Source organism: Brugia malayi (assembly GCF_000002995.4).
Source record: "Brugia malayi strain FR3 genome assembly, contig: Bm_v4_ChrX_scaffold_001, whole genome shotgun sequence".
Taxonomy (NCBI): domain Eukaryota; kingdom Metazoa; phylum Nematoda; class Chromadorea; order Rhabditida; family Onchocercidae; genus Brugia; species Brugia malayi.
This window is the reverse complement of record NW_025062479.1, coordinates 20,187,162-20,205,583: the sequence shown is the minus strand read 5'-3', so window position 1 is coordinate 20,205,583 and position 18,422 is coordinate 20,187,162. Positions and strand designations below refer to the sequence as shown.

At 30.5% G+C, this 18,422-nt stretch overlaps 3 protein-coding genes and 1 non-coding gene across 5 annotated transcripts; 3 read left to right on the top strand and 1 right to left on the bottom strand.

Moving 5' to 3' along the window:
• Positions 1-226: 226 nt before the first annotated feature.
• Bma-col-104 (Cuticle collagen 7 precursor, putative) lies at positions 227-2,695 on the top strand (the record flags this gene model as incomplete). Its single annotated transcript, XM_043075517.1, has 5 exons — positions 227-349; positions 1,491-1,620; positions 1,840-2,025; positions 2,138-2,245; positions 2,391-2,695. 5 exons carry the CDS (start codon positions 227-229, stop codon positions 2,693-2,695), a joined length of 852 nt encoding a protein of 283 aa, XP_042931451.1.
• Positions 2,696-5,514: 2,819 nt separating this feature from the next.
• On the bottom strand, positions 5,515-7,204 carry Bma-rps-8 (40S ribosomal protein S8, putative; the record flags this gene model as incomplete). Its single annotated transcript, XM_001893658.2, has 4 exons — positions 5,515-5,624; positions 6,172-6,477; positions 6,682-6,781; positions 7,094-7,204. The coding sequence occupies 4 exons, from the start codon at positions 7,202-7,204 to the stop codon at positions 5,515-5,517; spliced, it is 627 nt and encodes a 208-aa protein (XP_001893693.1).
• Bm15628 lies at positions 5,684-5,813 on the top strand. The gene has a single exon (XR_006228010.1). It is a non-coding gene; the product is annotated as a small nucleolar RNA Bm15628 (small nucleolar RNA).
• A 1,813-nt stretch (positions 7,205-9,017) lies between the features above and the next one.
• Bma-mcm-3 (DNA replication licensing factor MCM3, putative) lies at positions 9,018-15,957 on the top strand (the record flags this gene model as incomplete). Of its 2 annotated transcripts, none has more annotated exons than XM_001893659.1 (18): positions 9,018-9,188; positions 9,491-9,603; positions 9,791-9,996; positions 10,389-10,519; positions 10,597-10,671; positions 10,981-11,144; positions 11,728-11,830; positions 11,943-12,130; positions 12,419-12,590; positions 12,815-12,949; positions 13,043-13,132; positions 13,470-13,666; positions 14,038-14,188; positions 14,461-14,712; positions 14,800-14,855; positions 15,026-15,184; positions 15,452-15,548; positions 15,847-15,957. In XM_001893659.1, the coding sequence occupies 18 exons, from the start codon at positions 9,018-9,020 to the stop codon at positions 15,955-15,957; spliced, it is 2,571 nt and encodes an 856-aa protein (XP_001893694.1). The 2 variants fall into 2 exon arrangements, with proteins under 2 accessions (XP_001893694.1, XP_042931450.1); XM_043075516.1 differs by having other exon boundaries at positions 9,111-9,188.
• Between the last annotated feature and the right edge of the window lie 2,465 nt (positions 15,958-18,422).

Genomic DNA, 18,422 nt, shown 5'->3' with positions numbered 1-18,422 from the left:
GATTGTGTCAATTTACAGTAATTCGTATTAATATAACTATTCTTTACTCTAATATTTTATTTCAAAAATCAAACGAATTCTTAAATTTTCATCACTAATTTCAGTTTTATTTTCTGATCATTTATTAATTTGTTATGCTTTTTTTCTAACAAAAAAAAAAAAAAAAAAGATAATTATAAATTTCTTCTTCTTTTTTTTATTTCAGGTTGACAAATAGTTGACAAATATGTCAGCTCATCTGGCCGCTTATTCTGCGGTAGGATTTAGCATATGTGCACTGGTAGCTTGCCTTATGTTTCTTCCCACTTTATATAATAAGATCTCGGAAATCCAATACGATCTCGCATTGGTACGTGTAATAGAATTATTTAAATATTTTATAATAAATCAAAAAAAAAAAAAATCCGATATGTTTAAATATAGCTTAAATACTGCATCTTAAATATGATATTTAAATGTTTCGAAATATTACAATAAAAGACTACAATAAGTTTTGATTTTAAAAAAAATATAAATAACATATAAAATTTATGCTAAGAATTATAAGCAAAGAGAAAAATTTATTACAAACTATATTTAAATACCATAATATGCTTACAATTTTTTTTTTTTTAGTATTAGACTTTCTCGATAAATTAAAAAATAATATTAGAAGCTTTTATTGTTTTCATTTATTATTATTTAATTAATTTTTTGAAACATCGCATATACATTTATTGTGGAAAATATCTTGATGTAGTTGAAGAATATTTCAAAATAACAAAAAAAAAAAAAAGATTTGTCAACTAATTAACAATTTATTTATTGAAAGCTTTTTTTTTTTTTTTTTTTCATTGAAATCAATCTAAAAAAAAATAAATAAAATATGCAATCATTTTTGTGCCACTAATTAAGGTTTCAGACATTTTTGAAAATATGTGTCTATTAAAAATTTTAAGAAAAAAGAAAATCCTAAAAAATGAATTTTTTTTTAAATTCATAATATTTTCCAAATGGTTTTTATAGTTAGCCATGTTATAACTAATCATATCCAGTTATGATATTAGTAACGATAAATAAAAAAAGAAAAAAAATAGCAAAACTGTTTTTAAAAATTTTTTTGTGTTTAATTTTTTTCAAGTTAAAACCAACTAATTATAGCAATTTTTTTTAGTTAAATTTACAGTAAATTGTTAAAAATAATGAGTTTAAGGAAGAAAAAGGAATTTTTTTTTTGTAATACGTTAAAACGTTGTTAATTTACGTATAATACGTAATAGTGCAGTATAAACATTTTTATTATAAAAATGATTGAATGAATACGAAAAGATTGTAAAATTTAATTAATATGATTAAATTACTATGGTAATTAAAAAAAAAAAAACATTTTCATAAATTTGTTTATTTGTTAGGAATTATATGTGTGTGAGGCAAAAGTACCGCTTATAATTTTATAATTATTTATAATTTGCTAACATTACTGATCAAATGATAATGTTCAAGTTTATCAGGATATGGAAGAATTTCGAGGACTACAAAATGAAATTTATTTTCAAGTGAAGGGCCAAAACATCGCATTTGGCTCTTCGCCATTTGCAATATATCGAAAGAAACGTGGCCTAGCATTACCAGGAGAATGTCGTAAATTGTTTTACTTTCTTTTATTTAAAAACGAACAATTCATCTTCTCAAAAAAAAAAAAAAGTAGAAAAGAGGAAAAATTGAAATATTTGAAAAATTTTTTGTTTCCAACTAATCAATAATATTGTTGGTTTTAGTGATTTTTATCCTATATTTCACTGCTTCTGAATAAATTTCCTATATTTTGGTTGAGATTACCTGCGACAATAACAATTTCAGAATGTGATGCAGCAGCATCTTGTCCTCCAGGTCCGCCTGGTTCACCAGGTGAACCAGGAATGGATGGTATCGACGGGGAACATGGACCACCAGGACCACCGGGATTACCTGGCAATTATCCACCCGTGAATGTAGATATCAAGGCTAACTGTCGTATTTGTCCTAGTGGTCCACAAGGTTTTCCAGGTGTGCATACTTTCCTTCTTCATCAAGCTTTCATTTTGCAGCAATTCATATTGTAATCATTCTATTGAAATTTAAAATATTCATGCATATGCAGTAATATACAAACTTTCAGGTCAACCAGGCCCTCCCGGAGAAATGGGAGAAAATGGCCCACCAGGACCACCTGGATATCGGGGTGAACCTGGATTTGAAGGTCCGCCTGGTAATCCTGGACCAACAGGTAAGTAAATATTTTTGCAAACTATTCAGCAATATCGCTAAGGACCACCTTGAACCAAACAAGGATTTCCAAGTCGGGATAATAATGACGCTTTAATGTGATAATCCAATAAAAATAATGTCCTGAATTTGTGACTGTATTTCAGGTGAAGCTGGTCCTAATGGCAAAAATGGTGCACCAGGACCAGCGGGACGAAATGGTGTACGAGGTTCCAAAGGAGAAGCAGGACCGCCGGGACCCAAAGGACCACTTGGGCCACAAGGATTTCCAGGTCCGGACGGTAATGACGGAAATCAAGGTTTTACCGGAGCACAAGGACCACCTGGACCAGCAGGTGAATCAGGACCGAGTGGTCCACCAGGTTTCAGTGGTCCAATGGGTCCACCAGGAACACCAGGAAGTGATGCATCCTATTGCCCATGTCCACCACGACGTACCACCGTCACGTGATATGTGTAGTGATTGTAACATTTCGCAATTATTTTATTCATGCTGCTTTACTAATACTATAATCAGTGCTTTGAAATTTACCTTATTGCTTTTCACCTCTTCTTTCGTTATTAAAATTAAATTAAATAATTTCCGCAGCAGCAAAATTACCTGGAAAATAATTTAAAATTTTGCAAAAATTGTTAAAATGCAATCCTTTTTTGTTTCTAAATTTCATTTTTCCAAAAGCTATTCTCATATACATATATGTTATCGGTTTCGCATTTCATAATATTTCAAAATTCAAATATTTTGAAGTGAGGAGAGAGAGAATGATTGAAAGATACTATTTATTTATTTCCTTCAATAGAGAAAGGTTGGAAAAATTCCTTAAGAAAATTATTTATTTGAATATAGGAATAACAAGAATTCATAATGAAATTGATAAATAACTTTACATTTTAATCTTGCAAAATTGGCTGATTTAATTATTTTTTTTTTATCATTCATTGATTAAATAGCTATCATTCGATTAATATAAAATAATTTCAGCTACATTTTTGTTGATATTTTGTTTTGTTTACACGTGCAATTGTTAAAATACCGAATTATATAATTCGTCAGTCAAAAATTTTCACTGTTTTTGTTCCTTAACATTTATAATTTTATTGATAAGAGAAAAAGTGGTCATTATAACGAAGTTTTTTAAATTTTTAAGGTTTTTTTTTTCTTCTCTCACTCTCTCTCTCTGACTCTTTTATAAATGTTAAGAATCTAATAATTTGTAAAGTTTAGCACCAAATATAATTAGCACTTACAGTGGTCTCAGTTAGAAGAATAATTCAATAAGATCAGCTATTAAGCATTATTTTATTTAATTCATCTTTTTTATTTAGGACTATTAATTGTTCGAATTAATCAATTTTAATTAGCATGCAGTAATATTACCGGTGTAAGGTAAATTGTCTATATGTTACTTTTGTATCAAATGCTAAACGAATAAAATTTAGTTTAAAAACGGTTCATCTACTTATTATAAAACAGGACAAGTTGGTTTTGAAACTTTGATAAAACTCAAATTTCTTCTTTTATGGTCAAATTTTGGTTAATTATTATTATTAAATGAATTTTCCACATTTAATAGTGCATATCGATTAAAAATATTCGGTTGTTACTATGATCAAAATATTTTTTATTTATCAGTACAAATTACTCGACTGACACTTCTATTTTTAATCATAAGAAGCAAAATTCGAATTATCAAATATCAAAATAAAAAACATTAAATTAAAGGCACTAATCAGTAAATAATACCGACATGTTTTATGAAATAGCAATGATAACAATTCCGTAATTTGTCATCCTTCATAAGTTGATTATATAAATTTTTTCTTTCAAAATTGTTTGATCATTTATCAGTTATTAACAGTTATCATTTGTTTATAGTATCATATCATATTATATCATATCACATCACATCGTCATCATATTCAGTTGTGTTGGATTAATGTAGTAAGAATCAGTAAAAGAGAAAACAACTGTGTTTAATGAATGAAGTCAACTTTACGAATTAAACGAGTTTTATCAAGCAAACTTTAATTAATTATGTATCATTTCAACATTTTCACCTTTCTTCCGTTCCCATTCTTTATTTCTACACTTCATCGAATCATATCAGCAACAATAAATTTTCAAGAAAAAAAAAAATGTTGTAGATTGGAAAAAGTCAAAACAAAAAAAAAGAGAAAAAAAAAGAGGAAAAGATACAAAGACATTAAAGATAAAAAGAAAAACAAGGACGGATTAAATGTTGTTTTCCTATTGAATATATGTATAAATCAAGCAATTATCATCATCAAAATTAAAAGAGAAAAAGAAAAAGCGAAAAGAAAAAGAAGTAGGCATACCGGTGATTACAGAGAAGGTTCAGGTTCATAATTAACAGGAAATGTCTATGACTAATAAAATTAGCATAGAATGCTCATTGTTACAGGCAGTGTTCGTGATTAACAAAAAATGTTTTATGGTTAACAGAGAATGTTAAGTAATTAACAGAAAATGTTTATGGTTATAAAGAATGTTCATGACCGATTTTCAGGATTTTTTATAATTAAGAATGGGAGAAACGTAGAAGGACCAATTCTTTCTTCATCATTACTATATTTCTTGCAAAAAAAAAAAAAAAAAAAAATCATTATTTAAATTAAGTTACTAAATGAATGCTAAATCATCGCTTCATTTTGTCGTTTCAGCTATTTATAAGTTTGCGTTACACATATGAAATAAGTTACATTGTGTATCAGGAATGAGAGAAAAAGTTGCCCCTTTTCTCACTCATTTTCTCTTTCTTTTTTACCTCATTTTTATTAACAGAAATTTCTTGCAGTATATATATGTTTGACAGACGTAACTGATAAATTCTATACCGTAAACAAATCCTACGTGATGGAAGCTTTGAATGTTTGAATCAGAAATTTGAATCATAGAAATATCTTCACCCGAATCATCCCTCAGGCGTCGAAATGAGAAACATTTGACATTACACTGCACAGTGTAAATCACGAGAATTATCCGGAGCAAAAAGGTCATTTTCTGTATTGTATACGACCCCATCAACAACTTTGGTCAACAAGACACTTTAACAACACCAAAAAAAAAAAACCTTTTACCTCCAATACTTCTAAAAATCGGACCTTTTCCTTGCTTGTTCATTATGAAGCTTTATAACTGTCAATAAGGAGAACTTATGTGATAGATTTATCTGGTAATAACATAGAAACTTTCTCAATCAGGACAACATAACAAACTGTTATCAATTTTTATCGAATAAGCAGTGTTCTTTACTTTGCTTTCTTAGCACGGATTTTACGCAGGTAGAATTCAAGCTCTTTACCCTCCAATATATAGCCATCAGCTCGACCAACCTGACCAGGACGAGAGCTAATACAAGCTGAAAAAATAATTTCAATTGCAAAAATAGGTTAATGATAATATCTCTCAGAATGAACAATTGTTCCAATCTTCGGTGAGGTTATCCAGCAGAACAGTGGAACAACCCGCATCTGAAGGATGATATGATTTCCGAGAAACTTAGCACAGAGACAGACACCTAGTCCACACTGTGACTCTGTTCTCGTTTGGCAACATTTGAAACTGTCAGGCAGAAACTGAACTTGCGAGACGCTTCTCCGTAAATTGTAATTATAGCAGTTTACTACTGACTGGCTACTAATTTACAACAGTGTTTCATGATTTGTTGATGGATCAAATGATTAGCAAATATGTGTAACCTTTAATCTCTCCCACTACTAAAACTTGTCAGAATAAATCAAGAATAAGGTACTTTTCATTGTTTTTATCCTAGGGCAGACGATTCGAAATACAAACCCAATCAACCGATATCTTTCACTAATAGTTTACACTTCTTCCTTTTTTTGCAACGTTCACTCCCACCATATTCCAAACTTTAGTTCAGAATTGAAGACGAAAAAACGAACCTAGCAACCGACCACTCTGGAACTGTTCGATAAGATGTGGCTCAACCTCAGCAAGCTTTTGTCGCTCTGTATATTTTGCCTGTACTTTCTTTGAACGCTTCTTATTGATTCGTGCCTCTTCCTCATCCGTGAGTTTGGCACCTTTTTTGCGTGCCAATGGAACAGCATAATGTGCTTCGTACCACTGACGAAATGGAACAGCATCAACAGTAATTATTGAATTTTTAACCAGTGTCTTAGTGCGTACTAATTCATTATTGGATGCATTATATACGGTGTCGACGATACGTGTTTTACGGGTGCAACCTGCAACCAGGACAACAATCAACAATTAAGAAGTGTTAAATGTCTTAATATATTTAACATTCACTGCTTGCCAACTACCGAAGAAATTAGTTTGATTAACAAAATCATCTCATCCTATCAATAAATCTTACTCGTGATATGCTTCCAACTAGTTCTTATCATCATAGGCAAAAGTAAAAACTACAAAAGAAACAATAAAGAAACCTTCTGATCCCCACGAAAATGTACCAACATCAAGTCTCAGTGCACGATGCTTGATATTTCCACCACGGCAACGAACAAGATGAATTCTTTTTGGACCAATCTGCAAGCTACGATTTCTACGTAAGCAAATACACCAATAAATAAATAAACACATAAACAAAGGGAAACAGCTCTCTTTGAATGCCTATCTCTTCGAACACGTATCTGATCTATACTCATTTTCATCTTTTTAATAACGGCATTCTGTTTGATAGTTTTTCTTTGTAACTTTTTCTGATAAATTTCGCAACATTTTTGCGTTTTGAAACAGCTGTAAAGAATGGGAATTCTAATTTTATCCATTTCACACCAAGACTGAGCAGAGAAACACCTACAAGCTTCCAAAGGAAAAAAGACATAACAGTTAATTCACTTTTGTATTTGATGCAGGACGCCCGAGCTCGAACTTCCTCTTTTTATGTGGCGGACATCTCTTTCCACCAGTAGCACGTCTCTTATGCCAATTATCACGTGAAATACCCATCACCAATCAACTTGAGGATCTTGAAAACAATAGATATATGTTTGCATTTTTATCGATTTAGCAGGATTTCATGAATCTAATAACGATACCGTAACCGCGATAAAAAGGTTATCAGCTTCGGGAATGGGAATAGCAATCATCTGTCAAATCAACTGACATTTTACAGACGAATTTCTCAAGAATTTGTTGTTTCCTGAAAAAAAAGAAGGAAATCTAGCTACGTCCTATTAATTCCTACAAAGCATTATAACATACTAAAACTAATTCTATAACTTTTTTTTTAACTTTAAGGTTAAACCACCCAAGGCTTACAAACAACTACCAACAAGAACGCCAGATGCCAACCCCAACCCAAACAGTAACTTCAGCCCACTTCAAGAAACAGTTGCTTCTTGGTAGGCCAGTAAGATTATGCGGCCAGTTCCCGAGTTATTTTGAGACACTGTGCAACAGGATGTCCTACAGCAAGTTTATAATTCCAGTTTTTCTCGAGCCATAGATGATTTACTGAAATGATTTGTTATTTTTACGTGATTTTCTAAGATTTTTCGGCAGAATGCAGTATGAAGTTTAAATTCAATTATGCTTTTATTACGAATCATTAATTAGAAATCAAAGAGCGTAGGGGAATGTAAGTATATAAATTAGTAAGAGCTTTAAATGGATTGAATTTATTAAACGAAATTAGTTTTTTTGGTTTTTCGTGGGACAATTACTTTTTTTCCAGATCTGATCCATTTCTTTTAATTGATTTAAAAATATTATTTTTGAAGTTCAAGTTCAACGTCCGCATTGTCAGTGGACAAGTAATTTTTACCTGTTTTGTTTTAGAAAAAATTTCTTGAATAAACTCTTAAATAATAAGCTAATATTTAATAATGGAAGCCTTATTCTCCTTCGTTATAGAATTTTTTTAAAAATAAGTATGAAAGTAAGTAATTTAGTAGAAAAATATTACTAAAACTTTTGAAACTACTAAATGACAAATGATGTTTAAGTGATACACTGAAAAAATAGAATAAATTTGTAGTTATTGCTAATTACAATTAAAAAGCATTTATCCTTGTCTCCTAAAATATTTTCTTATTTTTTTCAACTTTTCAGTTACCTATACCTGTACACGCTATCCTAGGTTATTTTTTCTAGCCATATTCTAAAGTGATCCTCCAATCCTTCCCTAAGTTAAATCAGAAGTAACCATATCCCAGATAAGACTCCTGTATGAGCCAAAGGTCAAAATAATGTTACTATTCAAAAGCCATACTGTAATTATATCGAAATTTATTAATTTAGCTGTTATTTATCACAAATGACTTGTCATGCTGCAATTGTTTTATATTGGGGTTTAAATTCAAAATTTTGGCGCCTTAAATAAAATTTATGGGAAGTAAGAATTACTAAAATTATTTCACTGCGTTGGTTTATAACGTATAAAAAGTGTCAATGTAGTAATGTTTGATTTGTTTCCATTCAAGTACTGGCCTTTTTGCTTATAATTAGTATTCAAGCATTCAATATGCGTCAATTATTTAAATGTTGTGTAATTTGTAACATGATAATTCATGTCGACTACTTGATTATTTTGGTGTTTTGCACTTCTTGATAATAATTACTTAGTAGTTGCTTAGATTTTAAAATTCATAGCTAAGTAGATGAACACATTAATTACTCAGTGAAGTATTTTTTGAAATTTTAGATTTATAAATAGGTAAAATTCTTAATCCAAATATTTTTGTATGAAGTGTTAAGTAGCTTAATGAGAGTAGTCAACCGGAAAGTAGTAAAAGTCCTCTTAGAATAGACACTTGTGAATATGAGGACATGGAAGAAAACTTTTAAAAGCGACAGTGAGGAGGAAAGATTTTTCAAAACAGATATATTCTACAGTTATCTATCCTCGAATAATATGGATTTAATCAGTCATGAAGATGAGAATCGATCGCGTGAAATCACATTGGAATATCTGAACTTCCTGGATGATTCTGTATGTTCCATTATAAAATTTTCTCGTTTCTTACCTTTATAAATTTGAGAAAAAATACATACTGTTTGCAGCATCTATTTGTATGTATATTTTATAATGAATTACCCAACTTTCAGCTTAATGAAACCTTCCATGTGGAGTGACTGACTTTTAGTGAGATATGATAAACTTTCACAAGATATGCTTTCAATGAAATAACAAAAGTTCGTGTAGATTAACGGTAATGTAACGGTGAACAACAGCTTAATTCGATGTTTGTTATCAAATCATTTCTTGTATTAAATTTTTGATATGTACTCAAGGGTGATGACAAAGTTTACATGCAAAAATGTGAAGATATGATCAAGGAGAATGGATCAAGAATTATCATCAATCTAAATGAACTTCGGAAAAAACTTCCACAGCGTGTTAATGGGTCAGTTTTTTTTTTTTTTCAAAATATTTTCTCTAAGTGTCTGAAAGTATCCTGATAATTTCAAAACGATAATGTTTTCGCATTAGTAGATTAAAACATGATGATGGGGTTCTCTTCATTACTTATTGGATAATCGGTGAGAGCTTGTCAAATTCATCCAATGAATCACGAAGAAATTGTAGTTTAGGCTGTTGCGAAATTTTGTGCCTGAAATTCTATGCTTGCAACAAGCGATGAAGGATTACGTAAGCCGGTTAGATCCGGAATATGGAAAAATTCGGGATTTCACCGTTGGTTTCGAAGGCAGTTTTGGTGATCGACATGTAAATCCTCGAACATTAAAGTCGCAGTTTCTGGGTAGTATGGTTTGCTGTGAAGGTATCGTCACCAAATGTAAGCTGTTTCAAATTTGAATTTTATTAGGAAATGAAGTATGTTTGAAGATTGATTATGCGAAATGATATGTTTAGAAAATTAATGGGACATAAATGAAAGCAATATTATAAGTTTTTATGAATTATGCAATTGATAACTTTCTAGAGAGAATTCTACTTATTTGGTGCAGAAAATTCCTCTGCTTCACACCATGAGTTTTGAAATGGGAAATAACGCTTAGAAATTTAATTATACTTCAACCGTTAATGAAATGATCAGGGAAAAAAAGTTCAGTCAATATAGGAAACTCTTAGCAACTTAGTTACAACGAGTATATGGCAAATCTTTGCATTGAAATAATCTGATTATCCATTGCTAATTTAGCGGATATGTTAAAATGGCTTTTTCAGGTTCTGCGTTACGTCCAAAAGTGGTTCGTAGCGTACATTACTGTCCTGCAACTAAAAAGACATTTGAACGTCGTTACACCGATTTAACATCATACGATGCTTTCCCGTGTAGCACAGTTTACCCTACTGAGGTACGTGCTTGCAAAAACTTATTTTTACCGACAGTATATCATTTTGCTTTTTAGTTCGTCTTTTTGTTTGCTTTCAGGATGAGAACAAGAATCCACTCGAAACGGAATATGGCTTAAGTACTTATCGAGATCATCAAACATTTTCTATACAAGTATTTTTTTTTGAACTGCTGATTGCTTGCTTTTCTTCGAAATTAGACTTTTCTGGTTACTTTTCCACAAAAAACAAAAACAAAAAAAATTTAATGTTATGCATATGCGATCATTTTGTAAATAAATTTTTTTTTAGTTAAGAATAATTTTCAGTCATTTCACCGATAAATATATTATTCTAAACAGCACTTTACCAAGTACATAAGCTAGATTTTACGTACATTTACATAAAGGTAAAGAGTAGCGCAAAGGAAACATATTTTTTAATTAATATTAAAAATCTGAATGTCTAACAGTTTCCTACTTAGGAGCTGCCAGAGTATGCGCCACCAGGGCAACTACCGCGTTCAGTAGATGTCGTGGCCGATGATGATTTAGCTGACAGCTGTAAGCCTGGCGATCGTGTCCGTGTTATAGGCTTATACAGATGTTTACCGAACAAACAAAATGGTTATACCAGTGGCAGTTTCAGGTATGTGATAGAAAGAAAAAGAAGAATTAGATAGGAATGGTAATTGTTGAGATATATAAGTTTGAAATTCTCAATATTAGCTTGCGAATTATATGTAGCTTGAGATTCTTAAACATCTAATAGAAATCGATTCTGTTTCAAACTTTTTATATAACTTCTGTCTTGAGATCTTAAACATTTATGTTGTAAATATTTTTTTTTTTTTATGAGACAATCTTTATAAATTTATGAGGCAGTCTTTATGAAATTGATATATGGATGATATACAACAGTGTTGATAAGGCCTACAGGTGTTGCTGTGATGCAATCTTTGTTATGAAATATTTGACTGAATGATCTCATAAATTTACCCCTGTCCTAAGCTGTGTTTCATGAGATCTTTCACGTTGCTTCAATATAAGGAAAAAGAAAATTTCTGTTGAAATGTGAAAAACAGAGTGAAGTAAAGCAGATATTTCCAAATAGAAAAGTCAGTACTTGACAAATACTACTCCTATTTGTTATGCTAATTATAAATAATAGTTACAATTGGACTATATAGTTGTAATCGTTACAATTTATTCGTTAAAATGATGTATTGCAGATCGATTATTATTTCCAGTAATATACAATTATTAAGCAAGGAGATGCAGCCAAATTTCTTACCAGATGATATTAAAAATATTCGCAAAATGAGCCGACAAAAAGTTAGAATATGTTATTCTTTGTGTAGTTATATCACTTTTGTAAAAATTCTTGTCAAAACTGTATTTTGTGTCTTTCTGAGCCCACATCCTGAAGCTTGTCATTATTTTTAAGAATATATTTGATACGTTGGCAAGGTCGTTAGCACCATCGATTTGTGGTCACGATGAAGTGAAGAAAGCAATACTTTGCCTGTTACTTGGTGGAAATGAAAAGATTCTGCAGAATGGTTCACATATTAGAGGAGATATTAATATACTTTTGATTGGTGATCCATCAGTGGCAAAAAGTCAGTTGTTGAGGTAATAGTTAAAGTGCTTTGTTATTAGTAAGTAATTTGTTATAAGTAAGTTTTCCAATAATTTTGTGAACTTCACATAACTTGAAAAACTTAACTGAAAATTTAAAATTATTTGCACTGAAATCCTAGTTATAGTCTTGATTATTCTGTTTCTTCGTTTATTCGCAACAAATCATTTTGGAAGGTTGTTTAGTTAAAGAGAGCAGTTCCGGAAGAGTGTAAATGAGTAGTAATGTTATTATTTATCAAATATTCTTGCATGTTTTATAGTAACAAGCATCTGCTTAAGATATGTACTGCATACCGCACCACGCGCCATAGCAACTACTGGACGTGGCTCAAGTGGCGTGGGTTTGACGGCAGCAGTTACAACTGACATTGATTCCGGAGAACGCCGTCTCGAAGCTGGTGCAATGGTTTTAGCTGATAGAGGAATCGTTTGCATTGATGAGTTTGACAAAGTAATGTAATTAAACGACTCATTTTTACATCACAATATTCCGAGAAAGTTTTGAAACTTTATTCGTTTGAAACTGTATACATTGTTTATAAAATTATGCTGTTGAATTGATTCAATAATTAAGGTAATTCATTCCTTTTTCAAAACTTTTTTTTTATTTTCTGTAGTTTTATACTCAGCTTTTATTTTTGCTGCTAATAATGAAAGAATCGCGACAAATTTCAGATGTCTGATATTGATCGTACAGCAATACACGAAGTGATGGAACAGGGACGAGTAACAATTGCTAAAGCTGGAATTCATGCAAAATTGAATGCGAGGTGTTCTGTTCTTGCTGCTGCAAATCCAGTATTTGGAAGAGTAAGCATGAAACAATAAGTTTTTCTTCACGATTTTACACTATTATTTGTATGGTGTTATAATTTTTCTTTTTTCAATTGAAATATTTTGCAGTATGATTTATTCAAAACACCCATGGAAAATATTGGCATGCAAGATTCACTGTTGTCCCGTTTCGATCTTATATTTGTCTTGATGGATGAGGTAAAATTTCGTTTTATTATAGTTTTATGAAAATATTTCAAAATTGCCATAGTGTTTTCCAATCAAATTGCCACAGCGTTTCCTTCTTTTTTGAGTTTATAAACTAAGCGTTTCTATTATTATGACCATAAGATGTACAAATCGTACCTTGTTGCATATTACAGTATATTAAATAATTGTGTTGAATATAAAGCGTGAAATTCTCCTGATACTCATACCATTATAGTTGCATTTGAATGTTAATTGTAACACAATTGTGAAATTAGTATTAAACTTTGTTTGATAACTTATGTATAGAAAGAAAATAAAAATTGAAAAGTGGACATAGTATTTTCAGCACGATCCAAATCATGATAATAATGTTGCGGAGCATATCCTGAAACTTCATCAGTATCGTACGCCCGGTGAACCGGATGGTGCAGTGCTACCAATGGGAGTTGATATTGAAACACTTACGACATTTGATATGGAAGAAGTATCCACGACAAGCGAAACTTACGAAAAAAATAAAGACTGGTGTGCTGGTAAGGCAAGGTATGTTATTATTTAAAATATATATATATATATATATATTATTATTTTTAAAGTGAGAAATGTAGAAATTTTTAACGTGACGTAATTTTGATCAGTTACTCTAAGCGTTCAAAAAACAGGAAATAACGGAAGGAAACATAAGAATTTTGGATAGTTTTGTCTTTTGTCAAAAATTTAATTACTTATCTATTAGTATAATTAACTATTAAATATTTATATACAAAAGTTTGGTTATTAGCTGTAATTCAGGATATAGTAAGTAAAAGTAGGTAAAAGTTCTTTGTTAGTGAACTCCTGCTAAAAAATAAATCAATACACTAATTTATCAAAAAGAGCACTTTTTTGCAAATTTTAAAAAATGTTGCCTTTAGTGACAAATTGTTTACAATGCAGTTTGTACGAAAGTACATTCATATGGCAAAATCCGTGAAACCGAAATTGACGGAGGAAGCTTCTGCTTATATAAGCGAATGCTATACTGAACTACGCTCATTTGATACATCCAAAACCGATCGCGAGCGGGTATATTTGAGTTTTAACGAATCTCTAGATAAAAATATTTACTTTATGGAAAATTATTTTTGATCATCCCATGCTCCCTTTCATATTATCATTTTATTATTGTTCTATGAACGAGTTGCACTTTGAGACATTAACTATATTTCCAAATGAAAAATTAAATTTGATAAGACGTACAGTTAGATGCTTACCAAGATTGCGCGAAATATATCTATTGTTTTGTTACTAATACCGTTAAATATTTTTCTCCCTTAATTTGTAGTGAAATTTTGCAGACTATGCCAGTGACAGTAAGGCAATTGGAAACATTGATTCGTATTTCAACAGCTATGGCAAAAGCACGATTAGCAAAGGATGTGGAACGATCAGATGCAGAGAAGGCTTATCAATTATTGCATTACGCATGCTTTAAAGAAAAGCCAAAAGAACGACTGGAATTGGAAGAAAAACGTAGAAGGAAACATGGAACAAACGAAGAAAGTGATGATGATGATGAAGCAGAGGATGAAGAAATTGAGGATTTGGAGGTTAAGCTTCTTCCTGACTTTTAGTTTTTGACATATCTTGATGAGTCATTTAGTGCTAAAATTTGTTAATGAAAAGTGCCAATTTAGAATTTAACTTCGACAGAAAGAATGGCAACACAGACTTCATTTCGACGCTCGAAAAGGTTTTATTTCTTACACTAAGTCATTAGATATGTTTTCATTTATTAAATGTGCAATTGTAATGATATTAAATAATTCTATTCACAATGGTATTTTACTTTCATTTTTGCATTATTTCTCAAAATGTGTTCAACTCATGTTCCCTTATAGTATGTCTGTGTTTCATTTTTAGATATGGTGGCGATACTCAAGTATCTGGTCTTACTGATTCAGAAACAACTACAGCACGTCTGGGTGAATCTAGCATGGATAAAACAATGGATACTTCGGAGCTGAATGGTCCTAGTCCAAAACGACCACGTCATGAAACACCATCTATTAGCATCGATCGGTTATTCACTTTCTCTTGCTGCAATTTGCCAAATTTGATTACTTTAACAAACTCTTATGGAATTTATTTTTTTTAATATTGAGCAGATACGGAATTTGTAACAAAGCAGTCATGGAGAGCTTAACTGTAAGAGTTGGCTTCTTATGTAGATATTGGTTCTGTGTCTCAAAATTTTTCGTAACTTAATATCAAATTAAAATTTTTACGATCTTTCCAATATTACTCACTAATACTTCTTGCTAAAAATCTGTTGGATGAAATATTTAGGTATAAAACATTCCGTAAATATTTGAGAAAAGCTTTCGATGACTGTGGTAATCCAGATGATATGATCGAACTTTCCATAATCCGCAATGCAATTCAAGTTAGCTTTTTAACGACTTATAGTGGTTGTTTTAAAAAAAGATTTGATTCACGTAGTCTCATCTTTTTCTGCAGTATTTTACTGCATTCATATTTTAATAAATTTAATGAGCAGGAAATTACTAAAAGCAGATGATCAGTCACTTTAGTATTTCTACTTTTTCTTTTCGAATTTGTTTAGGTTCTTTCTCACTTTAATTACAATTTCATTTTTTTTTTTTTTTTTTTTTTTACAGAAACGTTGAATAATGCTTTAATCTTATTTATTAATGTGTATCTTGTCGTTTGGATATTTTTAGGAGCAAGCTGGACGATTACCGTTTAGTGATGGAGAATTTGAAGCAGCTTTCGAACAGCTAACAACCGAAAATATTGCAATGATTGCAGATAATCGGATTACACTCATCTAATTTTGATATATATATATATATATATTTAATTACTGGAAATATTAGAGTCTTTTTTTTTTTGTTTTAATTCTGTGGAATTAATTATCAAAAATTAGTCGCTTTTTTGCTCTTTCTTAAAGGTTTTAATTTTGTGCAAATTGTGGTGAAAAAATTGGGATTAATTTAGCTTTTGTGTAGTGTAAATTAATTAACCCTGTAGTTTTTTTTTTTTTTTTTTTTCTAATAACAGACTTCGTCTCAAAGCATTTTATGTTTCCTTATCATTCAAACTGGAAATTTTGGCGGAATTGAATCGTTTATAGTATCTATGAAGAAAGTGCAGCACTATATTGAATTTTATATCTGATATTTCTATTACTGTCGAGTAAAATTTAGAGCGTTGTTTGTTCGCATAAATTCCGTAGCAGAATATTTCAGTAATTAGGTTGAAAGAGAGAGGGAGAGAATACGAGAGTAGTTTTTTCTTTTCTATATGATAGCAAATAATTCGAACCATAAAAATTCAACATATCTGGAGGAGACATTAAAAACTATTCCAGATGTTTTGGTTTTAGCCATATTATTGTTCCGAATCTTTCTTCTTACAGTTATTTCATATTTTAATGGTGCAAAAAGGATTACAAGTAAAGAATAGTTCTAGAATGACTGGAATAGATTTCCGGAGTACTCACAAGCAATTCTGAGTGGTAATGTTTATGTGTTATGCTTTGTAGACTTTCTAAATTATTCTTACCTTATTTAATTAACAGGCATTTTTTCACGGGGGAAATAATTGCAAGGAAAATGTGTAATATATGTTTTTATTTAATATAATCGTTTGTCTTACATATCATTAAATGTAAGCTGTGCGAAAGTAATTTAATAATTATATTTTAAATTATATCACAGTAATGTGCCATTGATGTGTCCGTATTGTTATTGTTATTTTATTGTTGTCATTACTGTTATTGCTGGTGTCGTCCAACATAAGTAATAATAATGATAATAATGGCAACAGTAAAAACAGTAATAGTGAAATTGTCAAATGATTGGAATAACAATCACAATAAACGCGACAACAAAACAATAACAACAACAACATTAATCGATGGAGGTACTCCTCCTCCCTCTCTCTCCGATACCTTCCCCTCTCTCCCTGCTGTCTCCTCTCTCTCTGTGCTTTCTCGATGATGGTAAAATTAAATGAAATTGAGGAAGAGAAGTTCCTCTCTCTCTCATTCTTTCGGCTAGTAGTTGTAGTAGTTTGTATTTGCTGGCATGATTCCTTCACTATCTCAAACAATTAATTGAAAGTCGAGGGTATGGAGAGAAAGAGAGAGAGAGAGAGAGAGGGAGGGAGGGAGCGAGGGTGGGAGAAAAAGTGGGAAGTTAGAAAGGATAGTTTCTAAAATTTTAATAGCTATATTTCCTGGCTGTCTTACAATGAGTTTCTTTCCCCATTTAATTCACAAATACATCGGTCTGTTGGGATACCGCGGGATAAAATTTTCTCTTATAACCTTACAATGAGGGAAATTGTTGAAAGAATGAAAAGGATGGAAATGTTATGGAAAAAAAAGCTGTTGCAATGATTACTTTCTTTAGATATAAATGAGATTTTCAAATATTTTTTTTTTTTTTTTGAAAGATATTAAATAGTAATTATTAAGGAAAGGACAATTTCGATTTCTTTTTTTTTGATTTTCATAATATTTAATGATAAGTTTACAGTGTGATGAGTTAATATGGAAGAATTTATGAAAAAAAAAAAGTAGATGGGAAAGTTTAATTTTTAGAAAATTTTTAGTTCTTGTACATTATTAGATCTGTAAAATTTATTGACCAACATTATTTCATACTTTTATTAAACAAACATTGTATCCATTATCGATTGTTTATCATTTGAGATATATAACTTTAACTGTTAACTGCTAACAATTATAAATTTAATGCATTTTTAAGTGAGTTCGTTTTTCATTTCAATCTCGAAATTATTTAGAAGCTTATTTATTTATCATTCAGTTATTGGCCGTCCAAAAAAGCTATCTATCTTGTCTGTTATCACTACTTTTTTTATTCATGCAAATTGAAAAACAAAAGTGTTATTCGAATATATAATAAAAATTGTGAAATGTCAAGATAATTCGATGACATATAACTTTTCATCAGCCATCTACATTTATGTCTTTGTTTGTTTGTTATTTCCTAATTTCATAATAACATTAAAGCACTTTTTCTTCTTTTTTTTATCTTCAATTAGCATTAAAAGCCTAATTTTCGATTTTTGAGTAAGTTTTTATCTTATATACGCTAATCTTTATACTGTTATAATATATATTCGTCAAATAGTAATTAATGTAATTATGTGAATCGTTAAAATCATATTTGATAACTATCTAAAGTTTCGGCAGACGATTGATAGCAATCATTTAAATCTTTTTAGAAGAAAGAAGAGAAACAAAATCGATTGAAGTGAATAATAGCGT